The sequence below is a fragment of the Eubalaena glacialis genome, chromosome 9 (genome assembly GCF_028564815.1).
Source record: "Eubalaena glacialis isolate mEubGla1 chromosome 9, mEubGla1.1.hap2.+ XY, whole genome shotgun sequence".
Lineage (NCBI taxonomy): Eukaryota > Metazoa > Chordata > Mammalia > Artiodactyla > Balaenidae > Eubalaena > Eubalaena glacialis.
In genome coordinates this window covers 83,328,410-83,347,851 of record NC_083724.1, presented here as the reverse complement: position 1 = coordinate 83,347,851, position 19,442 = coordinate 83,328,410, and the positions used below count along the sequence as shown (strand labels likewise).

The window sequence follows — 19,442 nt, the reverse complement described above, 5'->3', positions numbered from 1 at the left end:
TGTCTTTCTCTGTCTGCCTTACCTCACTTAGTAAGATAATCTCTAGGTCCATCCATGTTGCTACAAATGGCATTATGGCTGAGTAATATTCTTTTATATGGCTGAGTAATATTCCATTGTATATACATACCACATCTTCTTTATTCATAAATTGGTCGATGGAAGTTACTTAAGAACTAAAGTCTCATAAGTAAGTGGCAGAACTGGGTTGTCCAACCTTTGTCTGGTCTACTTTCCACTCTATCCCACTAAAAATTTGAGCCTAGAGATGACGGGAAAAGTATTATGAAACTCCAGCACATCTAATGCTAGTGGTTAGAAAAACTATGACAGGGAAGAAAGCATTTATTTCCCTGCCTAACTCCTCCTTTCCAGAAACATAAGAGAATACTTCTGTTGTTGAGATCAAAGTACTGGAATACTTGGGCGACTTTGAAACATCAGTAATCTAGCTGATTTTATCACAGCATTTATCTAGTAGCATTTGTAGACTAGCAGCCTATAGGCCTAAAAATACCCACAGGCTCTTTTTGTATGGACTGCACAGATTTCTTTTTTAATTTGAATTTTAAAGCTTTCAGATGGAACTCAATATGGCCAATTTTCCCCGGTCACCACCACTCCCTACTGTCCCATACCTGGCCTGCACTCATTCACATCAGGCACCTGCCTGGCCTGTAGAGGCACTCGCTTTTGTGACCCTGGATTAATGACCATGATTATGTCTCTCCCAGAAGCCACTATTTCACCTTGCTAGTGCTCTATTTTTCCTTCTTAGATCCTGGATTTCTCAGAAGAAAAATAAATTTGGGAAGGGGGATAGGGAGTGCTGGGGAGATGGGCTGAAATTTTACATAATGTAACTGAGAAGGTGACATTTGTTTAACAACCTGCAAAGAGGGACAGAGTGTGAACCTGTCTGAAGGCAGAGTGCTCCAAGCAGAGAGAACAGCAAGAGAGAGCTTAACTGGCATGTTTGAGGGACAGCCAGGCTTGTGTGGCTGGAGTGGCATGAACAAGGGGGAGGGTCCTAGCAGAACAAGGTCAGAGAGGTTAGGAGAGGAGGGGAGGGCTCACTGAGTAGAGCCCTAGACATCCCTGCAAGGACTTGGTTTATACTCTGAGGAAGATGAAAAACCGCTAGAGGACATTGAGCAGATGAGTGGCATGATCCATGTTATGTTTTCAAAGGATGACTCCAGCTGCCGTGTTGACAATGACCCTTACATAGGCAAGGGCTAAAGCAGGGGGACCAGATGAGATGCTGCTGCAGTAATGTAAGTGAGAAAGATGGAGGCTTAGACCAGGTTGGTAGCGGTGGACACAGTAGGAAGTGGTCCGATTCTGGGTGTGTTTTGAAGGTAGAGACATAGAAGTTGCTGATGGGTCCATTGTGAGAGTGAACAGAGGAAAGTCAAGGTTTTTGGTCTGAGCAACTGGAAGAATGGAGTTGCCGTCAACAAAATACTGCAGTCCAGAAACCTGAGGTTTCCCTTTACCTCTTGTTATAGGAGAAGGATATGGAAAACAGAAGGCAGAGGGAGAATAGGTTTCGTATTAGGAAAAGGAGACTTAAGGAGGAAAGCCCATTTACATGAGAAAATGCTGTTAGGTAAGAACAAAGAGCATGGAAGATCTTTGTGACCACAGGACGGTGAAAATAGCCAAAGGGGCTGGGAGTGGTCTTTCTAGAGCAGTTATGCCACTCATATACAATATGTTGCTTTCACTGCTTTCCCAAAGAGGAGAGTAAAATGACCTTTCTTCTGGGGATATGGAATACCAGATATGTAAAGATGTAGTATTCCAGAAAGTCATAACTCTTGTCATCTTTCCTTACACTGTGAACATTTTCTCCCTTCAGGTTTCATGGAGTATTATATGATGGTAGAAAAATTACAGCTTGCATTTTTTTTTTTAATTTTTATTGAAGTGAAGTTCATGACATAAAATCAACCATTTTAACATGAAAAATATAGTACCATTTAGTACATTCACAGCTTTGCAACTAACACCTCTCTCTAGTTCCAAAACATTTTCATCACCCTAAAAGGAAACCTGGTACCTGTTAAGCAGACACTCCCCATTCATTTCCTCCCTCAGCCCCTGGCAACCACCAGTATGCTTCCTGTCTCTATGAATTTACCTGTTCTGGATATTTCATATGGAGATAAATGGAATCATATGTTATGTAAGCTTCTGTGTCTGTCTACTTTCACTCAGCATGTTTTTGACATTCATCCATGTTGTATGTCTATAATGATTGAATAATATTATTATATGGATAAACCACATTTTATCTATTCATCCATTTATGGACGTTTGGGTTGTTGCCAACTTTTTACTATTGGATTACTGCTGCTTTGAACATTTTTGTACAAGTATTTGTTTGAGTACTTGTTTTTAATTCTTTGGAGTATATACCTTGGAGTAGAAGTGCTGGATCATATGGTAATTCTGTTTGACTTGAGGAACTGCCAAACTGTTTTCTATAGTAGCTGAGCCATTTTAAAATCCCATCAGCAATGTTCAAGGGTTCCAATTTCTCCTCACCCTTAACCAACACTTGTTATTTTCAGGTTTTAAAAAATTATAGCTGTGGTTTATGTCAAAAAGTGTTTTCCTCTAAGAGTTTTATAGTGTCTGGTCTTACATTTAGGTCTTTAATCCATTTGGAGTTTATTTTTGTGTATGGTGTTAGGAAGTGTTCTAATTTCACTCTTTTACATGTAGCTGTCCAGTTTTCCCAGCACCACTTATTGAAGAGGCTGTCGTTTCTCCATTGTACGTTCTTGCCTCCTTATGGAATCTTAAAAACAGAAACAAAACCATGGTACTGATGAACCTAGTTGCAGGGCAGGAATAAAGAGGTAGACATAGAGAATGGACTTGAGGACATGGGGTGGGAGGGCAGAGCTGGGGCAAAGTGAGAGTAGCATTGACATATATACGCTACCAAATGTAAAATAGTTGGCTGGTGGGAAGCAGCCGCATAGCACAGGGAGATCAGCTCTGTGCTTTGCGATGACCTAGAGGGGTGGGATAGGGAGGATGGGAGGGAGGCTCAAGAGGGAGGGGATACGGGGACATGTATATAAATATGGCTGATTCGCTTTGTTGTGCAACAGAAACTAACACAGTATTGTGAAGCAATTATACTCCAATAAAGATCTATTAAAAAAAATTATAGCCATTCTAGTGGGTGTGAAGTGCTATCTTATTGTGGTAACAACTAATGATGTGGAGCTTCTTTTCATGTGCTTGGCCCTTTTCATGTGTTGGCCCTTTGTATTTTGCTTGCATGTTTTATGGTATCTTTCATTTAGGCTGCTCAGGACTGTCATACCAGAGCTATTAGGAAATATCTGTTGATATTTAAAAGATAAAACCAGTAATTCTTCAGTCCTGCGCATCATTTTCCCCCAGTTTTATTGAGATATAATAGACATACATCACTGTATAAGTTTAAGGTATACAGCATAATGGCTTGACTTACAAATGTTGTGAAATGATTACTGCACTACCTTTAGTTAGTATCCATTATCTCATATAAATGTAACAAAAAGAAAAAAATTTTTCCTTGTGATAAGGACTCTTGGGATCTACTCTCTTAACAACTTTCATATATATCATAGAGCAGTATTAACTATAGTTATCATGTTGTACATTATATTCCTTATACCTATTTATAACTGGAAGTTTGTACCTTTTAACTCCCTTCCGCTAATTCTCCCTCTTGCCACTCCCTGTCTCTGGTAACTACAAATCTGATTCCTTTTTCTATGAGTTTTTAAAAAGAATTAGATTCCACATATAAGTGAGATCATACAGTGTTTGTCTTTCTCTACCTGACATATCATTTAGCATAATGCCTTCCACGTCCATCCATGTTGTCGCAAATGGCAGGATTTTCTCATTTTTTGGTGGCTGAACAATATTCTGTTGTGTGTGTGTGTGTGTGTGTGTGTGTGTATCACAAGTTCCTTGTGTATATATATATATTCACAGATGAATGAACACTGAGGCTGTTTCCATGTCTTGACTATTGTAAATAATGCTGCTATGAACATGGGGGTGCAGATATCTTTTCAAGTTAGTGTTTTTATTTCCTTTCGATATATTTTCAGAAGTGGAACTTCTGGATCATATGGTAGTGCAAAAATTTTAACTTTTGCACTTTTAACTTTCTGAGGAACCTCCATACTGTTTTCTATAGTGCCTGTACCAGTTTATAATCCTGCCAACAGTGCACCAGGGTTCCCTTTTCTCCACATCCTTACCAGCATTTGTTATCTCTTTTTTTTTAACATCTTTATTGGAGTATAATTGCTTTACAATGGTATGTTAGTTTCTGCTTTATAACAAAGTGAATCAGTTATACATATACATATGTTCCCATATCTCTTCCCTCTTGCATCTCCCTCCCTCCCACCCTCCCTATCCCACCCCTCTAGGTGGTCACAAAGCACCGAGCTGACCTCCCTGTGCTACGCGGCTGCTTCCCACTAGCTAGCTATTTTACGTTTGGTAGTGTATATATGTCCATGCCACTCTCTCACTTTGTCCCAGCTTACCCTTCCCCCTCCCCGTATCCTCAAGTCCATTCTCTAGTAGGTCTGTGTCTTTATTCCCGTCTTGCCCCTAGGTTCTTCATGACATTTTTTTGTTTTTTTTTTTTAGATTCCATATGTATGTGTTAGCATACGGTATTTGTTTTTCTCTTTCTGACTTACTTCACTCTGTATGACAGACTCTAGGTCCATCCACCTCACTACAAATAACTCAATTTTGTTTCTTTTTATGGCTGAGTGATATTCCATTGTATATATGTGCCACATCTTCTTTAACCATTTATCTGTTGATGGACACTTAGGTTGCTTCCATGTCCTGGCTATTGTAAATAGAGATGCAATGAACACTGTGGTACATGACTCTTTTTGAATTATGGTTTTCTCAGGGTATATGCCCAGTAGTGGGATGGCTGGGTCACATGGTAGTTCTATTCTTAGTTTTTTAAGGAACCTCCATACTGTTCTCCATAGTGGTTGTATCAATATACATTCCCACAAACAGTGCAAGAGGGTTCCCTTTTCTCCACACCCTCTCCAGCATTTATTGTTTGTAGATTTTTTGATGATGCCCATTCTGACCAGTGTGAGATGATATCTCACTGTAGTTTTGATTTGTATTTCTCTAATGATTAATGATGTTGAGCATTCTTTCATGTGTTTGTTGGCAATCTGTATATCTTCTTTGGAGACATGTGTATTTAGGTCTTCTGCCCATTTTTGGATTGGGTTGTTTGTTTTTTTGATATTGAGCTGCATGAGCTGCTGGTAAGTTTTGGAGATTAATCCTTTGTCAGTTGCTTCATTTGCAAATATTTTCTTCCATTCTGAGGGTTGTCTTTTTGTCTTGTTTATGGTTTCCTTTGCTGTGCAAAAGCTTTTAAGTTTCATTAGGTCCCATTTGTTTATTTTTGTTTTTATTTCCATTACTCTAGGAGGTGGGTCAAATAGGATCTTGCTGTGATTTATGTCATAGAGTGTTCTGCCTATGTTTTCCTCTAAGAGTTTGGTAGTGTCTGGGCTTACATTTAGGTCTTTAATCCATTTTGAGTTTATTTTTGTATATGGTGTTAGGGAGTGTTCTAATTTCATTCTTTTACATGTAGCTGTCTCTTTTTGTTTATTTATGTTTTGTCTTTTTGATGATGACCATTCTAAAAGGCATGAAATGATATGTCATTGTGGTTTTGATTTGCATTTCTCTAATGACTAGTGATGTTTAGCCTAGTTTCGTGTACCTGTTGGCCTTTCATTTATCCTGTTTAGAAAAATGTCTATTCAGGCCTTTTTCCCATTTTAAAATTGAATTATTTGGAGTTTTTATTTTGCTATTGAGTTATATGAGTTCTTTATATATTTTGGATATTAACCCCTACTCAGATATGGCTTGGAAATTTTTTTCCCATTCCATAGGTTTTCACTTTGTTGTTTGCTTCTTTTGCTTGCAGGAGCTTTTTAGTTTAATGTAGTCCCACTTGTTTTTGATTTGGTTGCTTGTGCTTTAGGGATCCTATCCAGAAAATCATTGCCAAGACCTATGTCAAGGAGCTTTTTTTCCTGTGTTTTCTTCTAGGAGTTCCATGGTTTCAGGTTTTACATTTAAGTCTTTAATCCACTGCAAGTTAATTTTTGTGAGTAGTGGAAGTTTGGGGTCTAGTTTCATTCTTTCACATGTGAATATCCTCCTGCTTTGTTCTTCTTTCTCAAAATTGATTTGGCTATTTAAGGTCTTTTGTGGTTCCATATACATTTTAGGATTTATTTTCTACTTCTGTAAAAAATGTCATTGGAATCTTGATAGGGATTGCATTGAATCTATAAATGGCTTTTGGTAGTATTGACACTTTAACAATATTAATTCTTCTAATCATGAACATGGGATACCTTTCCATTCATTTGTGTCTTCTTCAATTTCTTTCACCAGTGTCTTGTAATTTTCAGAGTAGAGATCTTTCACCTCCTTGGCTAAGTTTATCCCTAAATATTTTATTGTTTTTGATGCTGTTGTAAAAGAGATCTTTTTTTTCAGATAATTTATTGTTACTGTATAGAAACACTACTGCTTTTTCTATGTTAACTTTGTATCCTGCAACTTCACTGAATTTGGCAATTAGCTCCAATAGTCTTTTGGTGGAGTCTTTAGGATTTTCCATGTATAAAAATATGTCACCTGCAAATAGAGATAATTTTACTTCTTCCTTTCCAATTCGGATGCCTTTTATTTATCTTTCTTGCCTGATTGCTCTGGCCAGGACTTCCAGTACTATGTTGAATAGGAGTGGTGAGAGTGAGCACCCTTGTCTTGTTCCTAATCTTAGAGGAAAAGCTTTCAATCTTTCACCATTGAGTGAGTATGATGTGAGCCATGGGCTTATCATATATGGCTTTTATTATGTTGAGGTACATTCCTTCTATAGCTAATTTGTTGAGTTTTTATCAAATGGATGTTGAATTTTGTCAAAAGCTTTTTCTGCATCTATTAAGATGATCATATGATTTTTTTCTTTCATTCTGTTAATTTGATATATCACATTAATTTGTGTATGTTGAACCATCCTTACACGCCAGCTCTAAATCCCACTTGATCACAGTAAATGATTCTTTTAATGTGCTGCTGGATTCAGTTTTCTAGTATTAAAAGAATTTCTGCATCTATATTCATCAGGCATGTTGGTCTGTAGTTTTCTAATAGTGTCCTTTCTGGCTTTGGTATCAGGGTAATGCTGGCCTCACAAAATAAGACCGGGAGTGTTCCCTCCACTTTGATACTTTTGGAAGAGTTGAGAAGGATTGGTGTTAATTCTTTAAAATTCACCAGTGAAGCCATCTGGTCCTTGGCTTTCCTTCACTGGGAGATTTTTGATTACCAATTCAATCTCCTTACTAGTAATTAGTTGATTCAGACTTTCTATTTCTTCTTGTTTTAGTCCTGGTAGTTTGTATGTTTCTGAGAATTTTTCCATTTTCTCTAGGTTGTCCAGTTTGTTGGTGTATATTTGTTCATAGTAGCCTTTTATGATCCTTTGTATTTCTGTGGTATCATTTGTAATGTTTCCTTTTTCATTTATAATTTTGTTAATTTGGGTCCTCTCTTTTTTCCTTGGTTAGTCTAGCTAAAAGTTTGTCAATTCTGTATCTTTTCAAAGAACCAACTCTTAGCTTGGTTAATCTTTCCTATTTTCCTGTTCTCTATTTTATTTCTGCTCTAATCTTTAGTTTTTCCTTTCTTCTGCTAACTTTGGGCTCAGTTTGACCACCATTTTCTAGTTCCTTAAGGCACAGAGTTAGGGTATTTTTAAATCTTTCTTGCTTCTTAATGTAGGCATTTATTGCTACGAAGTTCCCTCTTAGAACTGCTTTTGCTGCATCCCATAAGTTTTGGTATGTTGTATCTCCATTTTTGTTTCTCTCAAGATAGATAGATACATTATTTCCTTGTTAATTTCTTCTTTAATCCATTGGTTGTTCAGGAGATTGTTTAATTTCCATTATTCATGAACTTTCCAGTTTTTCTCTTATTGATTTCTAGTTTCACACCATTGTGGTCAGAGAAGGTACTCGGTATGATTTCAATCTTCTTGAATTTGCTAAGATTTATTTTATGGCCTAACGTATGGTCTTTCCTAGAAAATGTTCCATGTGCACTTGAGAAGAATGTGTATTTTGCTGTTGTCAGATAGATAGAATGTTCTCTATATGTCGGTTAGGTCCATTTGGTTATAGTGTTGCTCAAATCTGCTGTTTCCTTATTGATTCTCTGTCTGGATGATCTGTTCATTGTTGTGAGTGGAGTATTAAAGTCCCCACTGTTACTGTATTGCTGTTTATGTTTCCTTTTAGCTGTGTTAGATTTTGATTTATGTATTTGGGTGCACCAATGTTGGGCACATAAATATTTACAATTGTTATATCTTTTTGATGTATTGACTCCTTTATCATTACCTTCTTTGTATATTTTTACCATTTTTAGTTCACAGTCTTTTTTTTTTAAACATCTTTATAATTGCTTTACAATGGTGTGTTAGTTTCTGCTTTATAACAAAGTGAATCAGCTATACATATACATATATCCCAATATCTCTTCCCTCTTGCATCTCCCTCCCTCCCACCCTCCTTATCCCACCCCTCTAGGTGGTCACAAAGCACCAAGCTGATCTCCCTGTGCTATGCGGCTGCTTCCCACTAGCTATCTATTTTACGTTTGGTAGTGTATGTATGTCCATGCCACTCTCTCACTTTGTCCCAGCTTACCCTTCCCCCTCCCCGTATCCTCAAGTCCATTCTCTATTTTGTCTGATGTAAGTATTGCTACCGCTGCTTTTTTGTTGTTGTTGTTGTTGCCATTTGCTTGAAATATCTTTTTCCATCCCTTCACTCTCAGTCTATGTGTGTCTTTATGTCTAAAGTGAGTTTCTTGTAGGCAGCATATCATTGGATCTTGTTTTTCAATTTATTCAGCCATTCTATGTCTTTTGATTGGAGAATGTAATCCATTTATGTTTAAATTATTGATTTAAAAAAAGGGCTTACAATTGCCATTTTGTTACTTACTGTCTGGCTGTTTTGTAGATCCATTGTTCCTTGTTTCTTACCCTGCTATCTGTTTCTTATTTTGATGTTTTGTGGTATCAGTATGCTTTGACTTCTTTATCATGTTCCTTTTGTAATTACGAAAGGTTTTTCCCTTGTGGTTACCATGAAGCTTACATAAAAATATCTTAAAATTGTAACATTCCAGTTTAAGCTAATAACAACTTAACTCCAATACAATCCCTAAGCTTTACACTTTTACTTCTCCTCCCCCTCACATTTCAGGTTATTGATATTACAATTTGCTTTTGTTATTGTATAACTAATAACAGATTATTGTAAGTATGGTTATTTTTACATTTGTTTTTTAACTTGTAAACTAGATTTGTAAGTGAATTGTGCACCAGCATTACCATACAGAATCTAATTTTGACTATATTACCAGTGAGTTTTACACTGCCTTCTTACTTTTTATGATGTTAATTTGTGTCCCTTCCACCTAACAGACTCCCTTTAGCATTTCTTGTAAGGTAGGTCTAATGGTGATAAATTCCTTCAGTTTTTGTTTGTTTGGGAAAGTCTTTATCCCTCCATTTCTGAAGGACAGCTTCACCAGGTATAGTATTCTTGGTTGACAGTTTCTTTCTTTCAATATTTTGAATATGTCATGCCATTAGTTTCTGGCCTGAGAAGTTTCTGTTGAGAAATCTGCCAGTAGTCTTATGGGGGCACCCTTACATTAACTTATCTCTTTTCTCTTGCTGGTTTTAAAATTCTTTTGTCTTTGACTCTTGACAATTTATATTTATGTCTCAGTAGAGCCCTTTTTGAGTTCAACCTATTTGGGATCCTTTGGGCCTCTTGGATCTTGATGTCTATTTATTTCTCTTCCCAGGTTTGGGAAGTTTTCAGCCATTACTGTCTTTAATATATTTTCTGTCCTTTTTCTCTTCTCTTTTTGGAATTCCTTTAATACGAATATTGTTTCTTTTCGTTGTGTCCTGTAAGTCCTATGGGCTGGGGCTGGCTTCACTTTTTTTCATTCTTTTTTCTTTTTGCTTCTCTGACTGGATAATTTCAAATATCCTATCTTCCAGGTCACTGATTCTTTCTTCTGCCTGGTTGAGTCTTCTTTTGAAGATCTCTATTGATTTCTTCATTTCAGTTATTATATTTTTCAGCTTTAGGATTTCTGTTTGGTTTTTAAAAATGGTTTCTATTTCTTTGTTGAGCTTCTCATTTTGCTCATTCATTGCTTTCCTAATTTTGTTTAGTTGTCATGTGTTCTTGTAGTTCACTAAACTTCTTTAAGAGGATTATTCTGAATTCTTTGACAGTTCATAGATCTCCATTTCTTTAGGGTTATTAGTGCTTTTTTAGTTTCCTTTAGTGTTGTCACATTTACCCGATTTTTCATGGTCCTTGATTCCTTATGCTGATATTTGTGCATTTGAGTAAGTGGTCTCCTCTTCCAGACTTTGCAGATTTGGTTTGGATTCATCAGCCAGCTCAGTTTGGGTTTCTGGTGTCTGCTGTTAGCATCCTTGGGCAGGTGAGACCTGCTATTAGAGTCTATTTTGGGGCAAGGCAACTGTTTAAGCTCTGAGATTGTGGATGGGGGTGTGTACCACTGGCTGAGAACAGCTGGATAGGACTGAGGGCTTCATTCCATGCCCAACCGAGGCTATAGTATAGGCTCTTTTGTCTGGATTTTCTGGTCAGGCTTACTAGATGGTCAGGACTAGGAACTATACTCAGCAGTAAATGGGCCTATGAATTAACTTCCCTACCCTGGTAGGGCAGCAGGATGGGACCCAGGGCCTGCATGGCTCATTGTTTGGGGACCCAAGTCAGGCAAGAGTGTTTACTGGATATCCTGGTCAGGTGAGACTACCAGTTTTGCTCTGCAGACAGGGAAAGCCATGGGCTATACTTTTGGTTCAAATGCCACTGTTAAGCAGGGCTGTTGGATGGGCTACACAGCTTTCTGTGTGCTCTGGTAAGGTTCCCTGGTCAGATAAGCTGAAGGCTGTATTCAGCAATGAGTCGGGCTATGACTTAGTTTCCCTATGTAAACTAATTTAGGCACAGTGGGAGAAGCAGCTCCTAGGCCACTCTGTTTGTGGTCTTCAATCAGTCTGATCCAGGCCCCAAGTTCTATGGCCAAACTGGACCACTTGCTTTGCTCTAAAAGCAATCAGCTCTGCCTGCCCACCTCTCAGCTCCAGTGTGGCTGGATAATGCAGCTTCCAGGTGTTCTTACCAGCCCTTCCTGTCAGATGGAGCTATGACTCAGCCCTCCTGCCTGGGTAGGACTGGGAGAGCCCACTTCAGGTAACTCCCAAATTTTCCCAAACAGGCTTTCTGGTTGGAAGGGACAGGGATCTAGGATCTACAGTGGGTGGGGTTATGACTCAGTTCTTCTGCCTGGGTGTGAGTAGACCAGGCTCCAGGGCTGTCAAAACTCCTCCTCTGAGGATCTGAATCTGGCAGTCCTTTCCCTGGTTAGATGCACCACCAACTAGGTTCTGCATATGAGCACAGCCACTGGTTGGGACTAGTACTTGGCTCTGCAGGTAGGAACTCAGTCTGCCAAGATCTGAGTGCTGACTGTTGGAAGCCCCCCCGCCTTCTCCATCATGAATTCCCAGTGGTTGAGCCCCACAGATTCCCCTGTGATACTGGGGGGTGAAATACAGAGTAAGGGCTCCCATAAAGTGACCCACAATGCTAGGCGGGGAGCTGGATGTCACCCCTGGCTCTCTTTTCCCACTGAAGGAACTGGAGTCTCTCTCTGAGGAGATCTCTCAGTGTGATGTTGTGCCAGCATAGGGGAGAAACAGTGTGATCAGCATAGCCATTCCTCTTACCCTCCCAATGCAGTCTGTCTTGGTCTCTGTGGTACAGGAGGGTACTTCAGCCTCACTTGCATGTTTTAGGATTTTCTCAGTGGTGTCTTGTCCGTGAATTGTTGTTAGTTGTTCTTCCTGTGAGGGGGAGAGAGGTCAGGAACAACCGATGTTGGCATCTTGGTGACATCACTTCCTGTACATCTTGAAGAGAGGGAAATACTGAAATGCATTCATTAAAAGCAGGGTTACAGCTACCTAATGTACTTGGCTACCAATTTGGTATTATACTGTAGATCCCACCTGGGGAACATTTCTTTGATTCTACCTTTCCCACTAAGAACCCAAGACTCAAAATTAGGAGAACTGGCCTTAGGCCTGATATTTGAAGGGTTTCCCATCTATAAAATGAAGGGTTGAGAAATACCTCTCCCCCAATAAAGGTTAAGAAATAATGTTCATACCTTTTGACCAAGCAATTTTTCTTTCAGACATCTATCAAATGAGCTGAAACAAGAGGTGATAAAGGCTGTATATGTAAAGATGTCTCACAGCATTCTTTTTTCACGACTGTAAAGCAATCTAAATGTTTGCCAATAGGCAACTATTATTGTATTAACTAAGTAGAAAATTTGGCAACCATTATAAATGCCAGTGGGAGTTTTATGTCAACAGAGAAAATGTCTAAGTTAAAATGTTAAAGGAACAAGATGTAAATTTGTTCATACAGGTATGACTGCAGTTATATGAAATGAGAAACCACAAAATTGTGCCTAGAATGAAGACTAGAAAAAATACATAACATAATAAAATATCGCATTAGATAGTAGACTCTCTAATTTTACTACAATACTTTATTGGATGACAGTGTTGACTTCCAAAAGACATTACTCAAAATTATAATAGTGATTTCTTGTCATTTTGTTCTTGTAAACATGACCAAAGTTGGGGGTTTTCAGACCATAATTGCACATGTAAATATTGTAAATACTGCCAACCATTTGAGGTATTTTGGTTATCTTGGGTTTAACATGTTGACCTTAGAACTTATGGTATAGGATCTATTACTAAAAATGACTTTGTTAAAAGTCAGGATTCCACAGAACAATTTCATGGATTCCCTAACTTCCATTCGTTAGTTAGTTTTGGTTTATTTCCATTTACGGATTTTTGTGGAAGAAGAAAACTTGAAATTTAAAATTAAGAAAAATATGTCTCTTTACAGGTGTTCCATTGCCCAAAGAAGATGACATTTCTGCCCCCTTGACCTCCAGCTCACCAGTAAAGGAATCCCATGAGTATGAAGAGCCCTCAAGTGAAGAGGAAGATAAAATAAAAGAAGAGCCCTTGACCATCTCTGAACTGGCATACAACCCAAGTGCCAGCCTGCTCCCTACCCCCGTTGATGATGATGAGATTGACATGCTCTTTGACTGTCCATCTAGGCTGGAGTTGGAAAAAGAAGACACAGATTCGTTTGAGGAACTAGAAGCAGATGAAAATGCCTTTTTAATGGCCGAAGAAGAAGAGCTGAAGGAGGCTCACCAAGCTTTGTCATGGAGCTATGACATTCTGAGTGGCCATATTCGGGTGAACCCACTGGTCAAGAGTTTTTCCCGGCTCCTTATGGTGGGCCTGGGCCTGCTGCTTTTTGTATTCCCCCTGCTCCTCCTCCTTTTGGAGTCAGGTATTGATCTCTCCTTCTTATGTGAAATCCGCCAGACGCCCGAGTTTGAGCAGTTTCACTATGAATACTACTGTCCTCTCAAGGAGTGGGTGGCTGGCAAAGTCAACCTCGTTCTTTACATGCTGGGTTGCTCATAAAGCTCATATCTCATATGACTAAGGGCTATATTCAATACTAGTGATTTTTTTTTTTTCAGCAAAGGCCTTGTTCTGAATGGTCACAGGACCATCAACAGGTGTTCCTTACTCATAACTGATTATTCAGACCTTTAAGTTAGCTTTCCATAATTCACTGCAAGTAAATAAGTTTAAATCAAATACAGTTATTTTAGTTACAGGTCAGGAAGATGGCCTCTAAATAACCAAAAATATGTTTATTTTTTATTATAGTACAGACATACTCTTTATCTATTATAATAAATTGAGCTGAATTAGATTTCCTCCTTTTTTAATAGTTAACACCATTATAAGCTATAAGGTTCAGAATCAGAGTTTTAGTAAAAACCCAAGAGAAACTTTTTTGAATATAATCCTTAGTGAAAACAATGTTCTCTAACCAATGCCTATACAACTAAATTTATGCTGGGCTTTTGTTTTTGTTTTTTTAAAAATATTTTTATGTGTTCAAAATATTTTGGTAAATTTTTAGCAAAAAAAAAAAAAGAAGCCTCCTGGAGTTATTTAAGTGTACAGATTGTAAGACTAACGCACAAAGGGTATGTCAGGAATTTTTTAATGTTTGTTTTGGCACTGGTTTGTTTTTTAAAATATTTTTGGCTGAACATAATTTGTTGTTACCTGCATATGAGATAGAAAATAGGTAGAAAAACACTGTAGAAAGTAATCTTCTGAAACGGATGATGGAACTGGAGGAAGTAGAAATTGAGAGCATCAGGTGGACACAGGGTCCATTTTTCAAAGTATTTGGACAAGATGACTTGTTACTTTCATTTGCATCCTGTCCATATATTTTGGCTCTGGAAATAGAATGTTTTTAAAAGAAAGTGAAACTTTAAAGGAAAAAAGTTAAAGGAGATGCTAGTTAATTGCATATTATTGTATATTAACCCAAGAGTGGAAGCAGATGCGAATTGGACAACTGGTAAGTTGCAAAACAAGAGTTCTGGTGAGGCTGGTAGGCAAGTAATGGTAGGCAAATGATCTATTTTATGAAAGTGATGGTGATACAAGATATTGGATGATGTAAAGAACAGTATACTCACTGTCCAAGTTGACATGAATATGTTTAAGTGGATCTAAATAAAAGTGGAGAAACTTGAAGGCACATTTTTTGGTCCCTCATGCCATTCATTGAGATTCTGTGGAAGAAACTTTAAAAGAAGTGTGTGTGTGTGTGTGTGTGTGTGTGTGTGTGTGTGAGAGAGAGAGAGAGAGAGAAAGAGTGTGAAGAGAATGGATTTTGGCTTTTTGATAAATGCCTATGATCTTTCTTTGTGGCGGTCATTATACTCTTTTCCTTTCCTAGTTTCCTTAAGATTTTAACTCATTCATAATTGGGGCTCTCATTAAGAAAGTGGAGGGGACTCAACTCATTAGATAATATACCATTTCAGCTTGGGTGAAGTAGTGAAATGACTCCCTAACTAGACAGTAGATGGGACAAATGCTCTAGTACCTTCCTTCATACCATTAAATCCATGACAGAAAGGCTCTGATGCTTTCCATGCACAGTATTTACCAATACTGTGAAAGAAAAGAGTATGGAGCTTAGGGCATAGAGCATAGGGATTTCTCCATAGATTGTAAATGAAGGCATGGAATATTTTCAAAGGGATTGGGCTGCCTATAATCTCTCCCTAACTCCAACTCTATCATTAACATAATCTCCAAATTGGCCATTCCAGTCCTACTCATTCATGGAGCTCTAAGTGCTTTATTAGACATTTAATTATGTAAATAAGTTTTAAAAGTCAGCTCATGAAGCCTTCAGTTGAGCAAACTATAGTATAATTTGCTATTAAGTTTATAGGGTGTTCTTTCTCATGTGCACTGAGTGATTGATTTTGCTTTTTAATAAAGAATATTTGATACCTGAAATTTGATACCAAGGTAGAAATATATTTTCTATAGGTTATTTGGAAAGTTTGCAAATGGCCTCCTTTGAAGCTGAAGATTTTTCCCCCCTTGTTTATCACTTAAAGTCATACTTTCTTACATAAGGGTACTCCAGTGTAGTCTGCACAAAATTAGTTCCCTCTTCTAATCATGCTTCAAATCATTTTCTTTGAAGTTCTAACCATAACAAATCATCTAGCCCTTGCCCTTTTACACTAATATTAAATAATATTTTTTAAACTAGGGAATTAATATATTAGCCATCATAAAACATTGAAAAATACTGACAGAATAAGTATCACACATAGTCCAGCCAAGCAGATCTATAGTAAGGAATAATAAATACATAATTTTAACATTTCTAGCTAACATCTCTTTTCTCTTAGGCAAAAACTTCAGTGTTGAATAGAAATGTTTTTAAGTGAAGGAGTTGACAGGATAGGGTCTGCAGAATTTAAACAATTGCTACCAAAAGTAAAACTTGGATCCCGAAATGCCATTTTGTTGGGATAGAATCAGAGTCTTTTGAAATATCTGCTTAAGTTTTCTTAGAAGACAGTCACCAGTTGCCTGAATCAAATGAGGAAAAGACTGCTTCCAAAGATGGAGAATATATAATACAGTAAGATACAGAATTCAAAGCAAGTGTGTGAGTATATGTATATTCCATATTATTGGTATATGTGTTTATATATGAATCTGTATATATGTGTGTATTTGTATACACACAACTGATATGCCCTTCATACATAGTTGTTTTTATTTTTCCCCAGTTGAGGAATTTGTGACATGTTATTCCTTTTCCCTCTCAGATAGCATAGTGGATAAAACCCACAGTCTCAAAGGTTTCAATTTTCCATGAAAACTACCATTTGTGTACATTTGTGGTTTTATACACACACACATATGGCAAATACATATACACACACAATCTTGTCTTTAGTGCTAATGCAAGTTGGATCATGAAAAAAACGTAGGTGAAGTATCGTGTATTTCTGTCCGTGCTTGGAACATATTGTAAAATGTTATGTATCTGGAATATATTTTGTGGTGTGTCTACTATTTATAAAAGACAACTCTGGGAAGAAGTCAAAATGAATTGATTTCATTGAAATACTAGAGAGTTGGGGGCCATGTTACCTGTGATTGGAGCCTTATCTTTGTATAGTGAAATTTGCATTTCTGTGTCAACAGCCAGATTGTTTTATATGTTAATATGGTGGCAGGAATCCCTAATAAAAAATACTCTGGGGAAAAATGTTTCTGCAATCATTTAGTTTTATTCAAAGTAAAGTTGTATAAATAGCCCATTGGAAACTACAGAAAGGTGCCATCTGCTACCATGAAATGAGGTCACCCTTGAATGGTGATAGTATGGAAAAAAAAAAAAATCACAGGTAATGGATGGGATTAACCCTTCCTTTGCAGAAGTCACCCAGGCTCAAAGGAAAACTATTGAGTGCACTAGAAATGCACCCAAATATAAAAGACAGCTGTAGTTTAATTAGTGGCATCAAGATAGAAATAGAAAAGCATAGAAAAAAAACCAGAAAAGGGGTGTTCTGTATGACAGGCAGGAGGAAGGATTTCAGAGTGCAGCAGTTAGTATGTTCTCACTCCTGTGCCAAAGAGAGCTACCTCAAGACTCAGCTCTGCAACTTTGCCATTCAACTTCTATCTGTTCACAGGCCCTGGAAGAATCTTGCTATTCTACTCCTGTCGTCCCCTCCATGCATGGCCTAAAAGGACCTCCGCTTTGCTTTGGCACAAAGCTAACAACTCCACACCTGACAGTTAAATCAGAAGGTGTTAGTTACTCTGAATGGAATAAAAGGGACTCTCTTTACTACAGGAACACCATAGGTGTCCAGCTGAATTGTACCCTAGCTGCGGTAGCCTAGTCAAGTTTTTTTTCTTTTTCAGTTTTATCGAGATATAATTGACATATACCAGTATATTATTTTTAGGTATACAACATAATGATTTGATATACGTATATATTGCAAAATGATTACCATAATAAGTTTAGTCAATGTCCATCACCTCACGTAGTTAGATTTTTTTTTTCTTGTGATGAGAACTTTTAAGATTGCTGACTCTTAGTAACTTGCAGAAATACGATACAGAATCGTTAACAGAGTCACCAAGCTGTGTATTACATCCCCAGGACTTATGCATCTTAAAACTAGGAATTTGTACCTTTTGATCTCCTTCATCCATTTCACCCATCCGGGGGTTGGGGGGGGTGGGCGAAGTCTGTCAAGTTCTTCCTCAGCAGTCCTCAGGGGCCTGAGCTCCAGAGCACAGGAAAGAAAAGGAATTCAGTGGCCAGTGTTCAGGTGTGAGGTATCAGGAGTCAGTCCCGAGCCAGCACCTGTTTGTGTCAGTGGCTGCACACTGGGAGGCTCACACAAAATGGCCCTTGGCCACTTGTTCACTGAGCAGCCCAGGCTCCTAACCCAGCCTCACCTCGTGGGAGAAACCCTTTTCCTTATTCATACACTCCTTGCTCAGCCGATTAGGGTAAAGATCTCCTAACTACATTTCAGCTTGGAAGGAAAGGACTGGGGAGAAGCTTCCACCTGGGTGACCTCGGGATGGTTGTGGTTGATGAACTTGAGACTCTTGGGGCCGCCTTTCTCTACTGGGTGGAGATAATGTGCTAAAGGACCCTGCTTACTTGTCCTCCTGCTTCTCTCTCTCTCTCTCTCTCTTTCTTTTGGACCTGCTTTTGGGCTTCCAGTCTCCATGATGTAAACAGACCCAGCAGGACCTGCCCGTGGTGGGCCCACCCAGGACTCAGCTCTCCACGTTCCAGCCTCGGTCTGTGGCAGGGTGGGTAAGTTTGGTGAGCCCCACCCACTGCCCTCAGCTGTCACCACTTCAGAGAGGATGAAAGAAACCTCGCTTGGGCCTCAGATCCCAGCTGTGCTCTTCAATTCATCAATAAAGCCGATTTTAATCCTCTTCTGGCCATGTGTCTATTGTCTATGTGGAAGTGGGGTGTGAGATGGGGAGTGGTGCAGGATTCACACTAAGTACACGCAAGACTGTTTAGGATCTGTCACTTCCACTGTTGCAAGCGAGGAAGGAGTCGGGGAGGCTGCTCCCGGCTGAACCTCAGGCATCAGAGGATGTCTGCCACTGACATCGGCCCTGACAGCCCTTGTAGATGGGTGAGGGAACTTGGGACATAATATTAGAAAAGAACAGAGGATTGCTTGGAACCACACATCCTTCTTCTTTACCTGTAGCTGATGCTGACCCCAAATATCTCTTTGGAAAGAGAACCAAAGCCGCTTTCCTGGTTGCAAAGGAAAACCCTTAGTAGGACACAGGATATGCTTTGTGTGGATACCAAGTATTGAAACCTGTCTTGCAAATTACTGTAGTTCCTCCAGCTAACATGGCTCACCTTGATCTCCTCATCCACAAGAATTATGATTTTGATAATTCCAAGGGTTTTGAGCTTTCCAAGGAGACTACACTTCAAGGGAGCGAACATACTGACAAACCAACATTGGTTTCCACTCTGGCAGTTATATTCTTAGTAATAAGTTAAAAACACAGCATCCTGGTTTAGGGATCAGTCTCCTGTCATTTCCTTGATGTGAATTGGCTCGCTCCCATGCTCAATCAGCCTCAGTGTCCTGATAACCCTGAGCTTGCAAACCAGACCCTGAACAGTGGTGGCCACAGAGAGGTACTACTCCCTGGTTCTAAGGGTTTATGT

General features: G+C 38.6%; 1 protein-coding gene and 1 long non-coding RNA gene across 5 annotated transcripts in view; one reads left to right on the top strand and one right to left on the bottom strand.

Annotated features, from left to right (window-relative positions):
- The window catches only part of FRMD3 (FERM domain containing 3), a 379,109-nt gene extending 362,155 nt beyond the window's left edge, over window positions 1-16,954 (top strand). For all 4 annotated transcript variants that reach the window (XM_061200526.1, XM_061200527.1, XM_061200525.1 and 1 more), the window contains one exon: window positions 13,173-16,954. In XM_061200526.1, coding sequence (XP_061056509.1) covers window positions 13,173-13,771 — 599 coding nt within the window. In that variant the 3' untranslated portion in view covers window positions 13,772-16,954. The remainder of the gene's footprint in view (window positions 1-13,172) is intronic.
- Window positions 11,978-19,442, bottom strand: part of LOC133097977 (uncharacterized) — a 38,996-nt gene continuing 31,531 nt past the window's right edge. Inside the window, exons 3-4 of the long non-coding RNA XR_009702093.1 lie at window positions 17,909-17,998; window positions 11,978-12,085 (exon numbers count right to left, since the gene is read on the bottom strand). This is a non-coding gene — a long non-coding RNA (uncharacterized LOC133097977). The remainder of the gene's footprint in view (window positions 12,086-17,908; window positions 17,999-19,442) is intronic.